The 20,742-nt window shown below is 35.7% G+C and overlaps 2 protein-coding genes across 2 annotated transcripts; one reads left to right on the top strand and one right to left on the bottom strand.

Annotated features, from left to right (window-relative positions):
* Positions 1–4,379: 4,379 nt before the first annotated feature.
* Positions 4,380–6,465, bottom strand: LOC135842060 (tubulin monoglutamylase TTLL4-like). The gene is made up of 2 exons (XM_065359395.1): positions 5,272–6,465; positions 4,380–5,182 (listed from the first exon to the last, which is right to left on the bottom strand). The coding sequence occupies exons 1-2, from the start codon at positions 6,285–6,287 to the stop codon at positions 4,549–4,551; spliced, it is 1,650 nt and encodes a 549-aa protein (XP_065215467.1). The 5' UTR covers positions 6,288–6,465; the 3' UTR covers positions 4,380–4,548.
* An 8,215-nt stretch (positions 6,466–14,680) lies between these two features.
* On the top strand, positions 14,681–16,696 carry LOC135849722 (uncharacterized). The gene is made up of 4 exons (XM_065370265.1): positions 14,681–14,839; positions 15,073–15,273; positions 15,353–15,480; positions 15,556–16,696. Exons 1-4 carry the CDS (start codon positions 14,822–14,824, stop codon positions 16,451–16,453), a joined length of 1,245 nt encoding a protein of 414 aa, XP_065226337.1. The 5' UTR covers positions 14,681–14,821; the 3' UTR covers positions 16,454–16,696.
* The last annotated feature ends 4,046 nt before the right edge of the window (positions 16,697–20,742 follow it).

Here is a 20,742-nt window from a genome sequence, read left to right as displayed (position 1 = left end):
ACTACTTCATAATAAACAATATGTCTAATTTTCACCGATTTTTTGATTTTTCGTGCGGATGCGTTTTTATTTTTCACCAATGGTGCGTCGCTCGCGCATACGTGTTGCAAACTTATAAAAATTTTCTAAGTGAGTTCTTAATGGCGAGAATGGCGAGATACTTCTTTTTATTTTTTGAAAAACGTGATTTTTCAAATCATTTTTGATTGCTAATTCGTTTCATGAAACGATGTTTTTGATTCAGTAAAAAAAGGATACGACGATACGAGTATGAACTATGAAAGCAATTTTAAACTACATACCTACTCATTAAAAATTGATGAAATTGAAATATTTTAGAATTGGAGTAAAAATGTTGTGAAAATTGTGTAGATTTCTCAACAATAAATTTATTAAACATTAAAATTATTGAATTTGATAAAACATCATGAAGTATCACGAATAATGCACAATAAGTACGAAATTTTATTGAAATTGTCCAAAAAATTGATGAAATTTTCGCAAAACTGAGGTGAAATTAGCAGCAATTTGCAATTCTATTCAAATTGGATGAAGTTTTCTCAAGATTTGAAAAAAAGTGCCAAAATTAATAGTCCGGCATATGACAATAGGAGTAATTGCACCCCCCCCCCCCCGCCGATCCTCTGGGACAACTTCAAATCGATTGGAAACGGTTTCAACCACTTTTGAGCAGTTCTGGAGCCTCCAGCAGATTTTTGAAACTCGAAATTCCCACAAAATTCCATCAAATTGGAGTTGTAAAGCTAAAACTTATCCTAAAAACTAATTTCAATACGCTACGAAGTACTGCAGGTGAATTTCAAGTCGTTTTGGATCATCCCGCGACTTTTTGAAAATTCCTGAAGCCTCCAGCACATTTTTGAAACTTTAAATTTTCACAAAATTTCATCAAATGGAGATGGAAAGCTGAAATTTACTCTACAATCAAATTTTAACACCCTCTGAAGACAACTTCAGGTGGGTTCAAGTCATTTTAGGGCCTCCAGCGACTTTTTTGAAAATTACTGGAGCCTCCAGTTGATTTTTGAAACATGAAATTTCCTCAAAATGTCATCAAACTAAGATGGAGAGTCGAAATTCATTCTGCAAACTAATTTCAATACGCTACGAAGTTGACTGCTGGTGAATTTCAAGTTGTTTTGGAACCTCCAGCAACGTTTTGAAAGGTTGTATTTCATTTGATAAATTTTATTAATGTTGTAGAGCGGGTAAATAGCGGTTTTAAAAAGGAAAAAATTGGCACATCAATTTTTTCTTCGGGAATGTGTTCGGATGAACCCTCTGAACCACCAAAAAAAAGCCGACTCTCCTATCCCTGGAGGAAAATTTTTTAGGGGGCTGAAACCGGTTCCGATTCACGTTTTTTGCGTTTTACTCCGTAAATATTAGGTTTTTGAGAAAAACTACCATGACAAAAAATGTTCCCCTTTAAATTCTCGACCATTTGATGCTACGCTCGATACCCATTGCTCAAGGGGGGTGTCCAAAAAAAGTGGTGGAAAGAGTAGGTGTTTCAAAAAAGGTCAGTCCAATAAATTAATCAAAATTACCACATAAAATCATTCGTTTTGGCTCAAATTTTTTTTACAAAGTCTACTCACCCAACTACTAATCAAACTATCATTGGTTTTTCTTCAACCCTCCTCGGGGGTTCGTGAGGGTTGCTTGATTTTTCAAGTAACACACTACTGAATCATGTATTTGAAAAACAAATCTGGACGTGCGATATATCGAATAGTATGTTTTCGAGTTCGCTGAATACGAATATGAACTCATTTTTTGCATACAACCCCTCAAAGCCCCTCTGTGCCCCAAAATGGGGGTCAAAATTTTGAAAAATCGTAAAAAGTCGAGTGATATATCGAATGGTACGTTTTCGAGGTCGCCGAGTGCGAATATGAACTTATTTTTTGGGTCCCACCCCCCAATGCCTCTCTGTGCCCCAAAATGGGGGTGAAAATTTTGAAAAATCGTGAGAAGTCGAGTGATATATCGACGTGTATGTTTTCGAAGTCGCTGAGCACGAATATGGCCTTGTTTTTTCGGCCCAACCCCTCACAGCTCCCAACTGCCCCAAAAAAGGCCAAAATTTTGAAAAAATGTGAAAATGTCGAGTGACATATTGAATGGTATGTTTTCGAAATCGCTGAGTACGAATATGAACTTATTTTTTGCCTACAGCCCCTCAAAGCTCCTCTGTGCCACAAAATGAGGGTCAAAATTTTGAAAAATTGTGAAAAGTCGAGTGATGTATCGACTTGTATGTTTTTGAGACACTGATGAACTGGAATATGCACTTTTTTCCTGCTCTACTTACGATTCCTCAAAATCCCCTTACGCCCCCTAAATAGGATAAAATTTTTACTTAATAAAGCTAGAAAGCTGAAAGTTGGCATGTATTCCATTTTCGATTCCCTAAATCGACTGAAAACACTTTCAAGCCATTTCGAATCGTTTTGGAACCTACAGCAGATTTTTGAAAATTTTTGGTAGCATTTTGTGGAAATTTCAACTTCTAGAAATCTGCAAGAGACTCCAGAAGTGCTCAAAATAACTCTAAAACGTCTGCTCAGTTACGAGAAATTTTAGTTTTTTTAAAATAATTTTTTTGCAACGATTTAAAAAGTTTACCAAAAATCAAAAAATGTACTTGAAATGCCTAGAACTGAAATTTTTGCTGTTGGGTATTTTTGCATGCTCTTTAGTTTTAGTTTACGTAGTTTTGTTTAAAAATTTTCCTGCTGGTTGGAATCCCTCTCTGCTTCTCAGTTCTCTCCACATCAAAGTTTCAATGAATGATTATTACCAACTTCAGACCCTCATTTTGGTACACAGAGGGGCTTTGAGGGGTTGTAGGCAAAAAATAAGTTCATATTCGTACTCGGCGATTTCGAAAACATACCATTCAATATGTCACTCGACATTTTCACATTTTTTCAAAATTTTGGCCTTTTTTGGGGCAGTTGGGAGCTGTGAGGGGTTGGGCCCAAAAAATAAGGCCATATTCGTGCTCAGCGACTTCGAAAACATACACGTCGATATATCACTCGACTTCTCACGATTTTTCAAAATTTTCACCCCCATTTTGGGGCACAGAGAGGCATTGGGGGGTGGGACCCAAAAAATAAGTTCATATTCGCACTCGGCGACCTCGAAAACGTACCATTCGATATATCACTCGATTTTTCACGATTTTTCAAAATTTTTACCCCCATTTTGGGGCACAGAGGGGCTTTGAGAGGTTGTATGCAAAAAATAAGTTCATATTCGTATTCAGCGACCTCGAAAACATACACGTCGATATATCGCACATCCAGATTTGTTTTTCAAATACGTATATGATTCAGTAGTGTGTTACTTGAAAAATCAAGCAACCCTCACGAACCCCCGAGGAGGGTTGAAGACAAACCAATGGTCGTTTGATTAGTAGTTGGGTGAGTAGACTTTGTAAAAAAAATTTGAGCGAAAACGAATGATTTTAAGTGGTAATTTTGATCAATTTATTGGACTGACCTTTTTTGAAACACCTACTCTTTCCACACCTGTTTTTGGACACCCCCCTTGAGCAATGGGTATCGAGCGTAGTATCAAATTGTCGAGAATTTAAAGGGGAACATTTTTTGTCATGGTAGTTTTTCTCAAAAACCTAATATTTACGGAGTAAAACGCAAAAAACGTGAATCGGAACCGGTTTCAGCCCCCTAAAAAATTTTCCTCCAGGGGCGGGTCCATCCGAACACATTCCCGAAGAAAAAATTTATGTGCCAATTTTTTCCTTTTTGCCCCTGCTTTTTTACGTTATTTTCCCGCTCTACAATTCGTGCAAGTTGATATATTTGCCTACCTTATCCGCCGTAAATACGTACGACCTGTTTCAACAAAGTAAGCTGCTTAGTGCTTACGTTATCCCTTTTTTAACAAAGCGCCTTCCCCTATAAGATGGGTGAAACGGCCTTTGATCCATAATGGGTCTAAAGTGGCCCAAAAAGTCACCCTTGATGTAAAAACTCTCCATACAAATTTTTGTCTTCCTGCCCCCTCCCCTTTTGAAGAAACTGCCCCCTAACCATACGTATCCACCTATAGCCTTTCAATTCAATATTTGGATAATCGCGAGTCTCTTCGCACTTCGCAGTCTTCACTTAACTCAACGATGTATTAATTGTTTGAATATTTTCCGCAGATTTGTCAAATCAGCGTATTATCCACTGGATCACAAACACGAACCAGTCAGCATTACTTTCGACAGAAAGTTAAATTCCAAACTCAACATACCTTTCGATAGCACTCACACAAGTCATCTGGTAAATCATCATGAATTTAGATTTCATTTGAAAAATGATAAAAATTGAAATAAATTTCATTCAAAAATAACGTTGGATTATTTCAGAACCGCCGGAACGTTCCCTTACCAGAACACTTTACAAAATGCAAGAAATGCTGAAAACGCAGTCATCGAAACACGCCATATAGTAGTAGGTAGGTAGGTATTAACGAATAAAACTTGTAATCCGGCCGAACTTACCACTATAGCTTTATTTTCGAGCTAGGCCTAATTTTAGGGAACTTTCTAAACGTTCTAAGATGCGTTCCTTTTTCGCATAACGGTCTCAGTATATCTATCGCTCGTTGCCTGTTGTTAGCGTATTTATGCTCCCAAGCATCCAGTAATTGATCGTAATATCGAATTTTTTCGAAATATTTCAAATACTTGTGCGTATCTCGAGTGGGGAATATTTTGTCGAACGATCCGCATCTCGCTTGTTCATCTTCGTAGGCGACCAGCATACGTACATCGGATGGCGACAGGCTTTCCAAAATCGGTTCTAGGTATTCTTCGCGTTTTATTTTGTTAGCGTAGGTGTACTGTTTGTATTTCTCGTTGAATGATAACGATACCGAGTACAGCCTGCTGTCGTGATAGAGACGCGAAACAGGTGGTTGACCTAGTTCGGTGTGCAGGTGGTGGGATTTCATGTTTTTATTCGAAGGGATGTGAAAACCGACTATGTTGAGGATATCGCTCATCAAAGGCTGCTTTACTGCTACGTCGACCGCAGTTGAAGATCGTAACGATGGAGAAATGTTCACCTCGAGTAACCAGGGTTGCAGATTTGCGTCTAATAGGACGTCGAAACCGAATACTTCGTAGGCATTGTACCTGTAGTAAAACGAACAGGATGAGCTGTAGTTCAACGAGTTGGTTGAAGACTAATTTATAGATTTTAAAGGCGAGAAATACCTACGTACCTGGATGGTAAATGATCTGCGATACATTTCGAGATACCGTTTTCGCCGCAGATCAACGTTTTTATTATTAAATCGTTTAGTTGGCTTTTAACTCGATCGACGTCCACGTTACGATCTTCTCGTAAATATCGCCAAAGTGTTCGTAACGTCCATTTGTGACCCTTCGGGGCATTCACATCGGACTCTACTTTGAACTTGACGTTTTGAACATTGATACAGTAATTGGTCAGGTGAACGAAACGATTAGCAACTGTTCGTAAATCGGTCGAGTATTTCTGCGAAGCGAATCTAACCAATCCGTCGTCGTACAAGTAGATCCTGAGCGGATTAATCGACGTAACGAGCACGTACAATCGTAGATCGAATTTCATACTGTTGATCAAATAGGGATTCTCGATGTATTTTTGAACGATGATAGGAGTACATCTGGGCACTTGTGATTTCTTATGCACGATTTTAATACCATCTCCGCGATAACTAGCCGGAGGTTTCACGATCCACAGTTGATTCTTTTCACCTTCGTTGTAACTACGTAAGAATTGCTCTCTTTCGCGAGGCAATATGAAAGACTGAGGCATGATTTGAAACTGTTTACCGCCGTGTTTGCTCATCATACGTTGAACATTACGACACAGGTAGTCTTTTCGGCCGATTTCCACCGTGCCTGGGAAATGATTGTATTTCTGGTGATCGAGTAGTTTACGATAAATCGTCGACTTGATCTGGTTACCCCAAACGCCGGTCCATGTGGAGCTTTCGTCCATAATATGGAAACCGGTATTACGCACGATGTTTCGAACAATGTTCGGCATCACGTCGCTATACTTCCATTTCAGAACGCTTCGCATTCGCCCAGGTAACGAAGGAGAGCTTGTATTACTGAAACGAATGTAAGGCGGAACGTTTGGAAACAAGCTTAAGCGTATACGAGGATGAATTGGTTTTTGTTTCATCGACGACGGTAACGCCGTCTTACGCGGTTTCTTTGCTCCTGCGGAACAGCATTTCTGCGACATTGCTTCGGTATTTGCTGTAAAGCGAATGCGATCGGAGGTACCGAGAAATCGGCCATTTTTACATTTCCTTGGATATTTTTATAATTAAGCGCCAGATTTGATGATGAGGTTTATTTTACAGGCTGGCGTTGTCGAAGCGATGTCTGTGCTGGCTGCTGCGTTCCCGCCGCACAGTGACTCGGATGGCGAAAAAAGGCACGCATATGGCGTTTTACAACAAAACTATGACCATATCAAGAATTTAAAGTAGTGATTTCGCTGTAATTTTCAACGAGGAATTCGAATCCGACGCCTTTTTTTCGCCAGACCCCTTGGAGGGGGTGGTACCAAAATCAAATTTTGTAAAAATGATAAAAAAATTGAGTGATATGTCAAAATGTAGGTTTTTTGGATCGAGAAACACGAATCTAGTCCGGCATATGACAATAGGAGTAATTGCACCCCCCCCCGCCGATCCTCCGGGACAACTTTTTTCTTGAAGGGGACATCCTAAGCCGAAATCGCAGATTTTGCGTTTCAACATAGGACTTGCACGAAAATTTTCAAACATTACAAAGGTAGATTGAAAGATCATGCAAAAATTTATCACCTGTCAAAATTTCAAGTGCTAAGGTGCGTTTTTCGATTTTTGGTGAATTTTTGAAAATCGAATTTAGGGCAAAAATGAGGGAAAAAAATCAAAATTTTACCAAATTGACCTTGAACGCTGAAATTTGGGATATACCCTATTCTCGACATGCCAAATCGATTGGAATCGGTTTCAACCCGTTTTGAGCAGTTCTGGAGCCTCCAGCAGATTTTTGAAACTCGAAATGTCCACAAAATTCCATCAACTTGGAGTTGTAAAGCTGAAATTTATTTTAAAAACTGATTTCAATACGCTACGAAGTACTGCAGGCGAATTTAAAAGTCGTTTTGGAGCCTCCAGCGACTTTTTTGAAAATTCCTGAAGCCTCCAGCGGATTTTTGAAACTTTAAATTTTCACAAAATTTCATTAAAAATGGAGATGGAATCCAATTTTAACACCTTCTGAAGACGACTTCAGGTGGGTTCAAGTCATTTTAGAGCCTTTAGCGACATTTTTGAAAAATACTGGAGCCTCCAGTAGATTTTTGAAACTTGAAATTTCCCCAAAATTTCATCAAACTGAGATGGAGAGTCGAATCTCATTCTGCAAACTAATTTCAATACGCTACGAAGTTGACTGCAGATGGATTTCAAGTCGTTTTGGAGCCTCCAGCGACTTTTCGAAAGGTTGTATGGTGTTTTTTTTGGAAAATTGAAATTTCCTAAAAGTAGCTGGAAGCTTCAAAACTATTTGAAACCACCATGTAGCCTGCGAAGTAAATTTCAGCTTGCCAACTCCATTTGATAAATTAATGTTGGGGAAATTTCAAGTTTCAAAAATCTACTGGAGGCACTAGTAATTTTCAAAAAAGTCGCTGGAGGCTCTAAAATGACTTGAACCCACCTGAAGTCGTCTTCAGAGGGTGTTAAAATTAGTTTGCACAATAAATTTGACTCTCCATCTCCATTTGATGAAATTTTGTGAAAATTTAAACTTTCAAAAATCTGCTGGAGGCTCCAGTAATTTTCAAAAAAGTCGCTGGAGGCTCTAAAATGACTTGAGCCCACCTGAAGTCGTCTTCAGAGGGTGTTAAAATTGGAGTGTAGAGTAAATTTCAGCTTTCCATCTCCTGCATTTGATGAAATTTTGTGAAAATTTAAAGTTTCAAAAATCTGCTGGAGGCTTTAGGAATTTTCAAAAAGTCGCTGGAGGATCCAAAACGATTTGAAATTCACCTGCAGTACTTCGTAGCGTATTGAAATTAGTTTTTAGAATAAATTTTAGCTTTACAACTGCCATTTGATGGAATTTTGAGTTTCAAAAATCTGCTGGAGGCTCCAGAACTACTCAAACCGGGTTGAAACCGTTTCCAATCGATTTGGCATGTCGAAAATAGGGTATATCCCAAATTTCAGCTTTCTTGGTCAATTTGGTAAAATTTTGATTTTTTTCCCTCATTTTTGGCCTAAATTCGATTTTCAATAAATCATCAAAAATCGAAAAACGCACTTAAGCACTTGAAATTTTGACAGGTGATAAATTTTTGCATGATCTTTCGATCTACCTTTGTAAAGTTTGAAAAAGTTCGTGCAAGTCCTATATTAAAACGCAAAATCTGCGATTTCGGCTGACCTGTTAATCAAAATGGCCGCCATTTTGTAAGTAAGGCCAACTTTTTAAAATTATAAAGGACAGAAATTTTTTTAATGTCTCACTTAAAATTCTGGAAATATTACGAAATTGTTCAAGTGACATCGAGAAGCGCGGGGAGATAGGATTACTTAAGGGTGTTTAGTGCCCCAAGGAGAGAGAAAAGGGTTGCTCTGGTGGATCCAGTCGTGCTGCAATCACCGCTCCTTTAGCACTACATCCTTCGCCGACATTATCATCCAGGACACTACCATCGTAGTCCGGATGAATGCATGAGACCTGAGGAAAGAACAGCATGCCCTCCTGATCGTCTGTTTTCAAACAAAAAAAAATTGTATGTTAAAAGCTGGTTGCTGTATTCTTTACTTTAACAGACATTTCTACCAATTAGTGCAAGTTAATAAAATTGGCTACTTTGTCCGCCGTGAATACACACGACCTGTTACATTATACTGCTGGTATTCGTGCAAGTTGATATATTTGCCTACCTTATCCGCCGTAAATACGTACGACCTGTTTCAACAAAGTAGCTTACGTTATCCCTTTTATAACGAATTTGGAAATGATACCGATCGTCGTACATACATCGAACTAACCCTGTACTAAAAGATCACATTACTCTGGCTTGGCGTTCTCTGCGACCATATGTCGTGTGAGTGATGAAATTCGAGGGAAAATCCTAATATAAAGATAAAAACGAAGAAAAAGCCAAAGAAATGATCGAATTCCAAGAACAAATAGGGTAAACTTTTAGTGAAAATGAGTGAACATTTTTCGTTCACGAGAATGTTTTACAAACATGAAGAAAACAATAATATTGCACGATGGGGGGGGGGGAGTAAGATTGAAAGCCTCCCAAAGTCCCTACGAAGATACATGCAGTTTATTGTACGTACATATGTACCTAGGACAGCTACTCACTTACCGTTTATAGCCTCATATAAGATGGTGTCGATGAATGCCACAATTGCCACTTTGCCACCGCCACCTGTCAAGTTGTATTAAAAGTTGAATTGAATAGAATTCCCAACATTAACCTGTGTTATTAATAAACATGAGATTGGTCATTGCCCCTGCGCGAATTTCTTGGGATATTGTTTGTAATCCTCTCGCAGCTTCTCTGGCTATGCATGTGAGCCCTTCTGATTAAAGCTGGCACAGAACCGGTCTCATAATCAGAGATTTTGTGTCTTGATCTCCGATTAGGAAATCATCACATTTCAAATTCTGGATCCACCTTTCGATACATATTCCAACTCGTTCCTTCTTCCAAAAAAACATGCCAAATTCTATTCCAATCAATATTTTTTGCTGATGCATGGCGGTAAGGTGTAAAAACCGCGGAGGGTTTTGACGAGATGGATGATGGACATATCTTGAGCGTACAGCTGCGGATTCAGAAACGGTCTGATCTTTCAATTTTCGAGAATGAAATCCATTATTACTCCGTAAAGGCGGTAAATGAAGCCGTCGCCAATCATCAGATGATTATCTAGTAGTTCATCTCGTGGAGTTGGTAGCCTGCACTTTTTTGACTTTTTTTCCCAAAATTGACCCTTTTTGACTTTTCTCTCCAAAGTGAACACTATACATACAATTTTGACAAAAATATACACAATCTTGACTTTTCCCTAAAAATTGAACCTTTTTGACTTTTTTTAAATCCAAAATTCACAATAAGTATTTGACTTTCCCCGCCCAAAATGAACACTTTTTACAATTTTGACAAAAATGAACTCAATCTTGACTTTTTTTCATAAATTATACTTTTTGACTATTTTTTAAAAAAGTGAACCTTTTTTACTTTTTTATCCAAAATTCACACTTTTTGACTACCCCCCCCCCACCAAAATTGACACTTTACAATTTTGACAAATTGTACACATTCTTGATTATTTTTCCAAAAATTGACACTTTTTTGACTACTTTTTGAAAAATTGAACCTTTTTTACTTTTTTATCCAAAATTGACACATTTTGACTCCCCCCCCCCCAAAAGAACACTCTATACAATTTTGACAAAAATGAACTCAATCTTGACTTTTTTTCATAAATTATACTTTTTGACTATTTTTTAAAAAAGTGAACCTTTTTTACTTTTTTATCCAAAATTCACACTTTTTGACTACCCCCCCCCCCCACCAAAATTGACACTTTACAATTTTGACAAATTGTACACATTCTTGATTATTTTTCCAAAAATTGACACTTTTTTGACTACTTTTTGAAAAATTGAACCTTTTTTACTTTTTTATCCAAAATTGACACATTTTGACTCCCCCCCCCCCAAAAGAACACTCTATACAATTTTGACAAAAATGAACTCAATCTTGACTTTTTTTCATAAATTATACTTTTTGACTATTTTTTAAAAAAGTGAACCTTTTTTACTTTTTTATCCAAAATTCACACTTTTTGACTACCCCCCCCCCCCCCCACCAAAATTGACACTTTACAATTTTGACAAATTGTACACATTCTTGATTATTTTTCCAAAAATTGACACTTTTTTGACTACTTTTTGAAAAATTGAACCTTTTTTACTTTTTTATCCAAAATTGACACATTTTGACTCCCCCCCCCCCAAAAGAACACTCTATACAATTTTGACAAAAATGAACACAATACATTGACTCTTTTTGACTATTTTTTCAAAAAGTGAACCTTTTGGACTCCCCTCCCCTCCCCCCAAAATTGACACTTTTTGACAATTTTGTCTAAAATCAACATTTTTTACATTTTTGATTATTTTCCCAATGAAAAATTGATGGTTTTTGACTTTTTTTAAATCCAAAATTCACACTTTTTGACCGTTCTCCACAAAATGAAAACTTTTATACAATTTTGACAAAATTGTACCTACACAATCTTGACTTTTTCCCAATAATTGACACTTTTTGACTATTTTTCAAAAAATTGAAACTCTTTGACTTTTTAAAAATTTTAATCCACGACCGTCACGAAAAATCCGGTCACAATCGTCAGGTCCCAGTGTTGGCAAAACAAAAATAATTTCGTTTCGTTTTTCATAACGTTATGTAAAATGGAGAAGCAATGCGTTTCGTTTTCGTTATGCTCAAGATTTTTTTCGTTACGTTTTACGTTTCGCGTTATGCTTTTTTCTATTTCGTTTTCATTTCGTTTTGCCTAAAATAAAATCGTTTTCCTCACTTTTGCTCAAATTTTTTTGTTTTCATTTCGTTATACTTTGAAGTGAAGTAACGTTATGCCTTATAATAACGGGTAAAACGAAACTAAACAAGCAAGGTCACAGGTGACCTGGCAACGAGTTCCCCATAAAATGATACGAATTACCATTAAAAAAAATATTGTTTTATTAATTAATTACGAATACTATATAGGTACCTACTTTTGATAAACACGAGGAAAATTGAAAATGGTGGAAAATGGCCTGGCTTTTGAAAGTGAAAAGTGAAACAAAAAAACAAAAACAATCAATAAACAGAATGAGGATGTTTTGTTATTTTTGTTGTTGACAAAAAACGAATATTTTTTGGGGTTCTTGAGAATTTTTTGAATAATTATTAGATTGGTAGAATATACAAAATAATTAGAAAATTTTAGATATTATAATTTGTTGTTGTCGAAAATTCGAATCGTTGATATTAGCAAGGTACCACATTTCATTCATCTTCTGTTGGTGATGAGCATAGCATAAGCGTAAGAACATTTTTTTCTAAACTGACGTTCTCATTCCACTTATATCACTTATATATATTGTGTACTATGTAAGTACTAAGTACCTACTTGCTGCTAAAAAAAAAAAAAAGATTGAATATTGAATTATTGAATGCTCCATAAATGACAAATAAATGTTTATAAAAATGATCAAAAATGATGAAGTTGATCACTGTGGTAATACATTTTTTGAACTGTTACTTAGTTTTTCGTAATAATTTCTCAAAAATACATTGAAATAGTCACCAGAAAAGTAATTGACGTACAGAAATGATGATGCTTTAATAGCTTTAGCATTAGCTTTACTCGTTGCTGCTAAAAAAATATCATTGCTCAATTAATTAAAAATTTTATGGTCAATCTTCTCCAATTTGCATTCACCTGGATTTAATCTAGAAATAAGTATGTTCAACATTTCACATTACATAAATAAAAAACAAAAATCATGTTTGAGACAGTGAGACTGCTGTTTATAGTTTCTTTACCCGTATTACTTCATTTTTCTATTTTTTTTTTAATCGCCATCGAAATCCGAAGTACTTAGGTACTGACTTGGTGATATTTTGATTTGAACATCTATTCATTTCATTCTACATATTTACAGAGGAATTAAAAAATATACCAAATGTAGTTTTTATATTTTACTTCACTGGTTTACTCCTGGTGCTTTAATTTTCTGAATTAACATTTACTACGAAATAATTTGAAGTTGAAGCATTTAATTTCAATTTCGATTCGAAAAAAATTACGAAAAAAAAAATACAAGTCCGCTGATAGATAACAGTAACACAGTGAAATGATAATATTGAAATGAATAAACAAACTATAAAACAAACATGAGGAGCTCATTGCAAAAGTAGCCCTTGTCACATGAACTTTTAGCAGTGTTGGCGTCCCGTAACGGTAACTGTAACGAAAAATGAAAATAACGAAATTTTTTCCGTTACAGGTAACGGAACTGTAACGAAAACGTTATTTTGATCATGTGATGTTGTGTAACTGAAACGTAACGTAACGATATTTTTCTGAAAGTAACGTAACAAAAAACAGAAAAATTTCGTTACCTTTTTTGTTATTTTTTTAGTTACAAATTACAAAAGAAACCCTTAAAAAAACTCTAATTTGTGAGTAATTTTAGCTGTAGCTATGAAAATTTGAAGTGAAGTCAAAAAAATGAATTTTCAGTGTTTTCATTTGTCTGATTTTGAGTGCGGTAACGTTATATTTTTCGTTACACTGGTATTTGAACCTTCTTGTTTCGTTATTTTCGTTATTTTTGTCACATTTTTTCCGCCACAAATGCATTTTACATCAAAATATACGTTGAAAAAACATTTCTGTAACGAAAAAAGTGTAACGGAAATAACGAAAATAACGTAACGAAAAAATGTAAATACCGGTGTAACGAAAAATACTGTTACAGCAATTTTTTTGTTACAAAATACCATAATGAAAAACGTAACTAAAAAAATATCAATTTTGTAACGTAACGAAATAACGGAACGAAAAAAAATATCGTTATGGCCAACACTGACTTTTAGACACGTTTTAGTGTACGGTTATAGTGAAGCAGAGCCGCGCCGAGCCAAGCAAAGTCACCAACGTTGAAACATGGATAAAAAGGTTGACGAGACCTTTCACCAACGCATAGCCACGCTTTCAAGAATGGCAATCGCTATTCTTTACAGCGCGGCTCTGCTAGGCTCGTCCTTCCACCTTTTTTCTTTGTTTCTAGCTTGGTGACTTTGCTTGGCTCTGCTCGGCTTTGCTTCACTATAACCGTACACTTACTCGATTGCACCTATTGCCAACTGCGGAGATCATGTTGTAATGATGAAATGACCGTCAAGTTAGTCTACCCTGAGTAGCCCTGAGAGGAATTGCTTTATAGAGTTTACATTCATGATACTGGGTACGCTGAAGGGAGAGCTTTGGAGATTGCATAGGTTCATGTGACAAGGGCTACTTTTGCAATGAGCTCCTCACATGTTTGTGAGCGGGAGCCGTTCGGACTCTACCGTGGCCATTTTTAAAATGAGAAATGAAAAAAAAACTTCAACCAATAAAAACAATAAATGAAATACTTCCACCAATAAAAAATAAAAAAAAGTTCGCATTAAACAACGCTAGAAAGCGTTGTTGTAGAGTTCTGAAAATAAATGTCCTGAAAACCGCACTCGTCAAGTAGAAAGGTGCCGTACATTACGCACTGAATCTCGTAGCGATTTTAATAGGGTTTCCCGAGGCGGGGCTCGGGGAACCCTAAAAAAGGTGAAACGAAATAGTAGATAAAACGAAATGAAAACGGTAAAAATAACGTTTTGCGTTCAGGAAAATTCGTTTTCAAAACGGAAGTTTTTAAAACCATAAAACCTAAAACGTTTCGTTTTCGTCATAACGTTTTCATTTCGTTTTCGTTTCGTTTTCGTTTCGTTTTGCGTTTTTTTAATATGCGTTATCCAGTCTTGTTTATAAATTCATGGCTGTTTTCTGTTTTCATAATAATTTTTATCAGCATTTTTTTTTTCAAAAAATGAAAATAAATTGCCTAAAGCTGAACTTTTTATTGAATTTTAAGCTTTAGAACTCGAATGAATTGATTTAAATCGTCTCAAACATGGAAGATAAACTATGGGTAAGTGCGTGAATGATCAAACTTTATCGTATTCGTTCATTTCTTATTGAAATAGTATGTATGATAATGCAATTAAAGTACATACATTCGTACTCGTATTTTTGTTGCTGTAATATGGAATGTATTGCTATCATTATCAGCGAATTGAATACAGCTTCATGTTGAATATATAAAGAGCTTCTATGATTTATTATCTACACACCTAACAAGTGCTTTTCTCTGTTCTCTTATAGGATATCCTTCCCAAGTTTTACGAGTACAAGATAGACACCTTTGAAGGAGACGAATCGAACAACTTCGACGCAACTTTTAAAGTCAATTTATTCAACGAAATATCAGTCAAGAATTGGTTAAAACAATTCGAACAGTGTTCCCTGACTAATTTTCGCGTTGCTAGAACAGCTCCAGCGAAACGGACGCGTGTATTATTCAAGGTATCTAGTTTTTATTATGATTGAAACAAAACCTTCAATTTCTTCATTTGGTAATTGTTACGATACTGATTTCTTTCAGAAATATTACCGATGCCATCATAATACTCGAGCTAGTGAATCAGCATCCAAAACTAAAAAGGCACACGTTAAACACACCGGTTGTGAAGCTACTTTATTAATAACTGTGAATAACTCGTGTATGAAAAGGTATTGAATTATTTCAATCTATCCAAGTTTTCATTTTTGAACTAAGATTGATATTCATATTACTGTATTTTGCAGTTGTAAACAACTCGATGTGAAACGTTTCCCCTGTACCGTGAAATACCATAATTACCATAATCATCCGTTATCTAGCGAGGAATTGCTATGTCATCGTAAACCTATCGAACGAATCGAGAACAAAATCCGAGAACTGTTGCTGAAAAACCACACACCGGTGTCCGCTTTGAAAATACTTAAACAAGACCTTCAACAAGAATTCAAAGACGAGTATTCGAAAATCGTCAAAGATGGCGCATTTTGCCCAAAATTGCAGTGGATTTACCACAAATATTATTCCATTTTCAAGGAAATGTACACCGATCCGTATAAAATAAAGTGCTTTCCGGCAGAATTCATAGAAGAGTACGAAGAAAGCGATTCCGAAAACGACGAAAGTAGTCGAAAAAAGCGATCTGTTTCAGCTGCGTCGCGTTCTCTGAACACAAATTCCAGTACGGTTTCGGTGAAAAACGAAGATGTTATGTACGACGAGTTCATTCTATCACCCGAAGATGAATTATTACTAGAAAATCATCTTGTCGAAGTTTATACCATAGATCAGAATGATTCGGCTGATTACGAGAGTGAAGATGTCTTCATTCCCGAAGAAAATATCGCTGATATGCCATTAATACGAGATGATATGAGTCCTGATGATCGCAACGAATTATTTATAGTCGACGATGAGATTTGCAGGCAGAGAAACGATGATTTAATGATCGATGAAACGGTCGTAACCGTGAATGATGTACATAATGTTGTAACTAATCATCACGAGTCGAAATTGTGGAGCAGTGCTGATGGTCATTTGAAAATTGAATTGCACGATGATTTTAGTGATATACTAAAAGAGGATATTTTTTTACCGTCGGTCAAAGATGAATTGGAAGATGCTGAAAAACTAGTAGATACTTGATACTCACGAATTTCTCGTCGCTGTGAAGTAAAAAAAGACGTCCTTTGTATTCGCATTTTGTGAAAGGATTTCTCTTGTACAGTGAGCTTTCTTGGCTCGTTTGTGTATTTGTTGTGAACATTTTATTTATTTTTGTCGAGGGTCGATGTTGTTACATTTGCATTCGTGCAATTCAATTATTATATTATGGTCGATCCGTGTCATATCTGTTGAAAAAATAATCAATAAATCACGTTTTCAGTAGGTTGAGTTTGAAATTTATTGATGAAGATCGATAGAAAAAGAAAATCAAACACTGAGAATGAGAAATTCATGTTATGTTCTTTTTTTAGCTACGAAGACTTCCAAGATTTATCTCTAAAGCGTTTATTTTCACATTGTTTTTTTGGGGGAATAATGAATATTTTGTATTAATATTATTATCATTTCCAACGTTTACAGGTTTGTTGGCTAGAAAAATCTTTCATTGCGATGACTTCTGCAATCTGCAAATCTGCACTGCAGTTTTTGAATTTTTGGAGGATCCGCTACATGTAATCAAAATTCAAAATGTAATGTAAAAAATTAGAAAAAGAAACTGGTTTTCTTGAATTTTGTATTTCCCACTGATCAGGTGCCACAAATCTGGCCTTGTGCTTTCCATTCAATGCCATGGCACCCAGGGCTGTTGGACACGAAACGTAAACGTATCGTTTCGTTTCGGTTGAGCTCTTTGAACCAAACTGTTTCGTTATAACGTTTCGTTTCGTTCCATAAAAGTGGTATCATTTCGTTTCGTGCCGTTTTGTGTCGTTTCGTTTCGTTTTGTTTCAGCCAAAAAAGTGAAAAAAGCGGACATTTTTATTAATAAATTCAGAAGAGAACCCCTGTAATGACTCTAAATGGATGAAATTTGAGTGAATTTGGCAAAATTTTGTCAAAATTTACAAACAAAACTTGCAATAAAAATCCAAAAATTGAAGAAACAGAAATGATTCGTTTCGTTATAACGTTTCGTTTCGTGTAATTTTTTTGATTCGTTTCGTTTCGTGTCTCGTTTCGTGTCCAGAGGAAAAAATTGCCGTTTCGTTCCGTGTCTTTCGTTTCGTTTCGTTTCGTATTAACAGCCCTGATGGCACCAGGGTTGTACATGTTTAAAACAAAAATGTTTTAAACATGTTTAAAACACGTTTAAAACAAGTGAAAAAAAACAGAACGATGTTTTAAACAAAAAAAGCCGTTTAAAACTGTGTTTTATTTTGTTTTAAACGTGTTTTTTTTCAACTCCAATTTCCTAAAAAAAACACGTTTTTTTCAGTTTTTTGTTGAAAAAAAGTGAAATTGAACAAACTATATTTTTAGAGACAAATTTTGGGTTTTGATTCCAATTTTTCAATATTTCTTGAGCTTTATAGCGTTTTTATGACGTCACATCTCAAAAATTGATGTCTGGTGAACCCAAAACAAATGAATTTGTGTTTAAAACACATTTTAAACATGTTTAAAACGCGTTTTAAACACATAGTTTTAAACACGAGAAAAAAACTGTTTTAAAACAAAAAAAACGTTTTAAACAAAAAAAAACGTTTTTTTTGTTTTTTTCAAAAAAAACACATTTTTGTACGGCAGTGAGACATTTGACCCATGCGACATATGACCCATGCGACATTTCACCCATGTTTTTATCAATTTTGGATTTTCACAAAACGACATTTGACCCATGCGACATTTAACCCATGTTCTGATAAATGTTTGCATCACACCAATATGCGACATTTGACCCATGCGACATTACACCCACATGAATATCCGATGTGAAATAGACATTTCGCCCATGCGACAATTGACCCAGGGTAATTCAAAATAGCGACATTTGACCCAGGCAACGGTTTAATTACAAATTGGCACATTTGACCCATGCGACATTTGACCCATGATGTTATTAATGCTGAAATGTCTCCTTTGCGACATTTGACCCATGCGACATTACACCCATTAGATATTGTGAAAGTAGCACTACGCAGTGGAGGAAATCAAAGGCAGCCAACCATCTACATAAAACTTCTTTTAGATCTTTCCCTGTATTTAAAAATCAGTGCGTGCGGTGAAATACAAAATATACCTTTTCAATTTTCATTCTCTGTTTTATATGGGAAAGCAGTACTCTCGTCACAGTATGGTTCCGCATTTCAATGCTTTCGTTTATTGCAGGGTCGTAAATAAATACTTACTAGGAATGTTGGGATATACCTGTTTTTTTTTCTTCTTTTTTTCCAACAAAACTACCCTTCGGCTACAGTATAGTATAAAAGAGGACGATCTTTTTTTTTATTTCCTATGCTGCATTCTGCATTTGATCTGTTTCACTGTACGAGTAAAAACCACTTACAAAGTCAAGTTTTCGAATGTTAAGAAATTCATGTAATTGATGTAACATGATTTAAACATATTCTTCACTTACCTACCTAAAATTATACGTACCTAACAAGGGAACCTCTTGAGGTGTCCGCCTCCGATTTGAATGGGACCGCGATTTTTTGAAAGAGCATAGTTTAACACCCCCGAAACCAAATTTTCAGCTGCCCAACTTCATATCTCAATATTTGGCGAACGTTTGAAAATTCAAAATTGACTGTTTTTGGTGATTTATACTTTTTTCAAAAAAGTACCTACGTGCATACCTAATCAGTAAAAATAATCAAAATAATTACTAAGACTGATATTAATTCCCCAAATCCAAATTTCGCCATTTCCAGTCATTCTGGAGCCTCCAGCGCGATTTTTTAATTTCTCCAGAATTTTGAATTTGCTCCAGAAGGCGTGAATATGAAGTTGGGCGGCTAAAAATCGAGATGTGTGTTAAACTCGATCTGCTTAACGAATTTATCCATATGTGAGCCGATTCTGGAGGGGACACCTCAAGAGTGGTTTTTTGACCAGCTTTTTTTCAAAATAAAAATATCCAAAAATCAAAAATTTCCCTTTTACGAGAAAATTTTTGAAATTTGCGCGAATCGCTGTATTTTGTCATTAATTAATCCCAAGAGAGCGAATTTGGCCATTTTCAGCCTTTTTGGGGCCTCCCTTTATCGAGAGTTTTTGCCCGAGCGATTCAAAAAAAATCATACCTAATTCGAATACAATTAATATTTTGAAGCACAATAATAAACTTCTTATAAGTTATAAGTGACTCGTCTCACAAAGAAACATCATTTTTCATATCTCTCAAAATATGTACTAATTTTTCAGAGCATTTGCTCTCGCCTCGCTCGGGCTCGTTTGATTTTTAATTTTATTTTCAATTTTGAATTTTAAAAAAATCATTACCTATTTGAATTTAAAACTGCTTAAAGTTGCCTAGATACTCGTCACACAAAAAAAACATCGTTTTTTAAACCTCTTGAAATATTGATTCTCGAGAGCTTTTTGCTCTTGCTTCGCTAGCTCTAAAAATTATATTTTCGGCATCCGCCTGCTTAAAAAACGTCTTGGGATGTTTGAAAACATTGGAAAAGTGAAAAAGATGAATACCCTCAAATTCTAGCTTAGAGTATTTTTAGCAAAATTGATGAATTTTGATTCTATTTTAGCTCAATTTTGAACCTAGAACCCCCACCACCAAGTTTATCAAAAATCCGCCCATCCCCTCTTTCAAAATTCTCTTTTTTGCTCTATAAAAGTTTCCTTTAATGGAAAAAATGATAAAGGCACAAGTACTTGTTCAGAGTGTCGAGCACTAGTGGAAAACAAGTGGTTTCAAAATAATGTTAATTACCTACTCTCAGGGTTTTTTTTTGTGGTGGGGACTCGGGAGGACGTCGTCCCCCCCAAGAAAAAAATCGAAATTATCAAAAAAATTCCATAAAAACTAAAAATTGAACGAATTTGAAAAAAATGAAAAAATGAATAAATTTTGGTAACTTTTTAAACAAATGTTGAATTATCGGAATAGTAAAGTGCGAAAACGAGATCAGAATTACGATGAAAATTCGTAAATCTAAAATTTAGCATTCAAGTTTGTACCTCAGTACTTATTTTGCACGTCGGGGAGACCGCTCAAGAATAATTGCACCCCCCCCCCGTCGATCCTCTGGGAGAACTTTTTTCTTAAAGGGGGAGTCCTGAGGAACATTTCTAGCCCTTGTACTAAAAAAAAAAGTGGCCCTACTTACAAAATGGCGGACATTTTGATTGACAGATCAGCCGAAATCACAGATTTTGCGTTCCAACATAGGCCTTGCACGAAATTTTTTAAACCTTACAAGGTAGATCGAAAGATCAGGCAAAAATTTTTCATCTGTCAAAATTTC

This window comes from Planococcus citri, chromosome 1, assembly GCF_950023065.1.
Source record: "Planococcus citri chromosome 1, ihPlaCitr1.1, whole genome shotgun sequence".
Lineage (NCBI taxonomy): Eukaryota > Metazoa > Arthropoda > Insecta > Hemiptera > Pseudococcidae > Planococcus > Planococcus citri.
The sequence above is the reverse complement of the archived record's forward strand: the minus strand, read 5'-3'. Positions and strand labels throughout refer to the sequence as shown.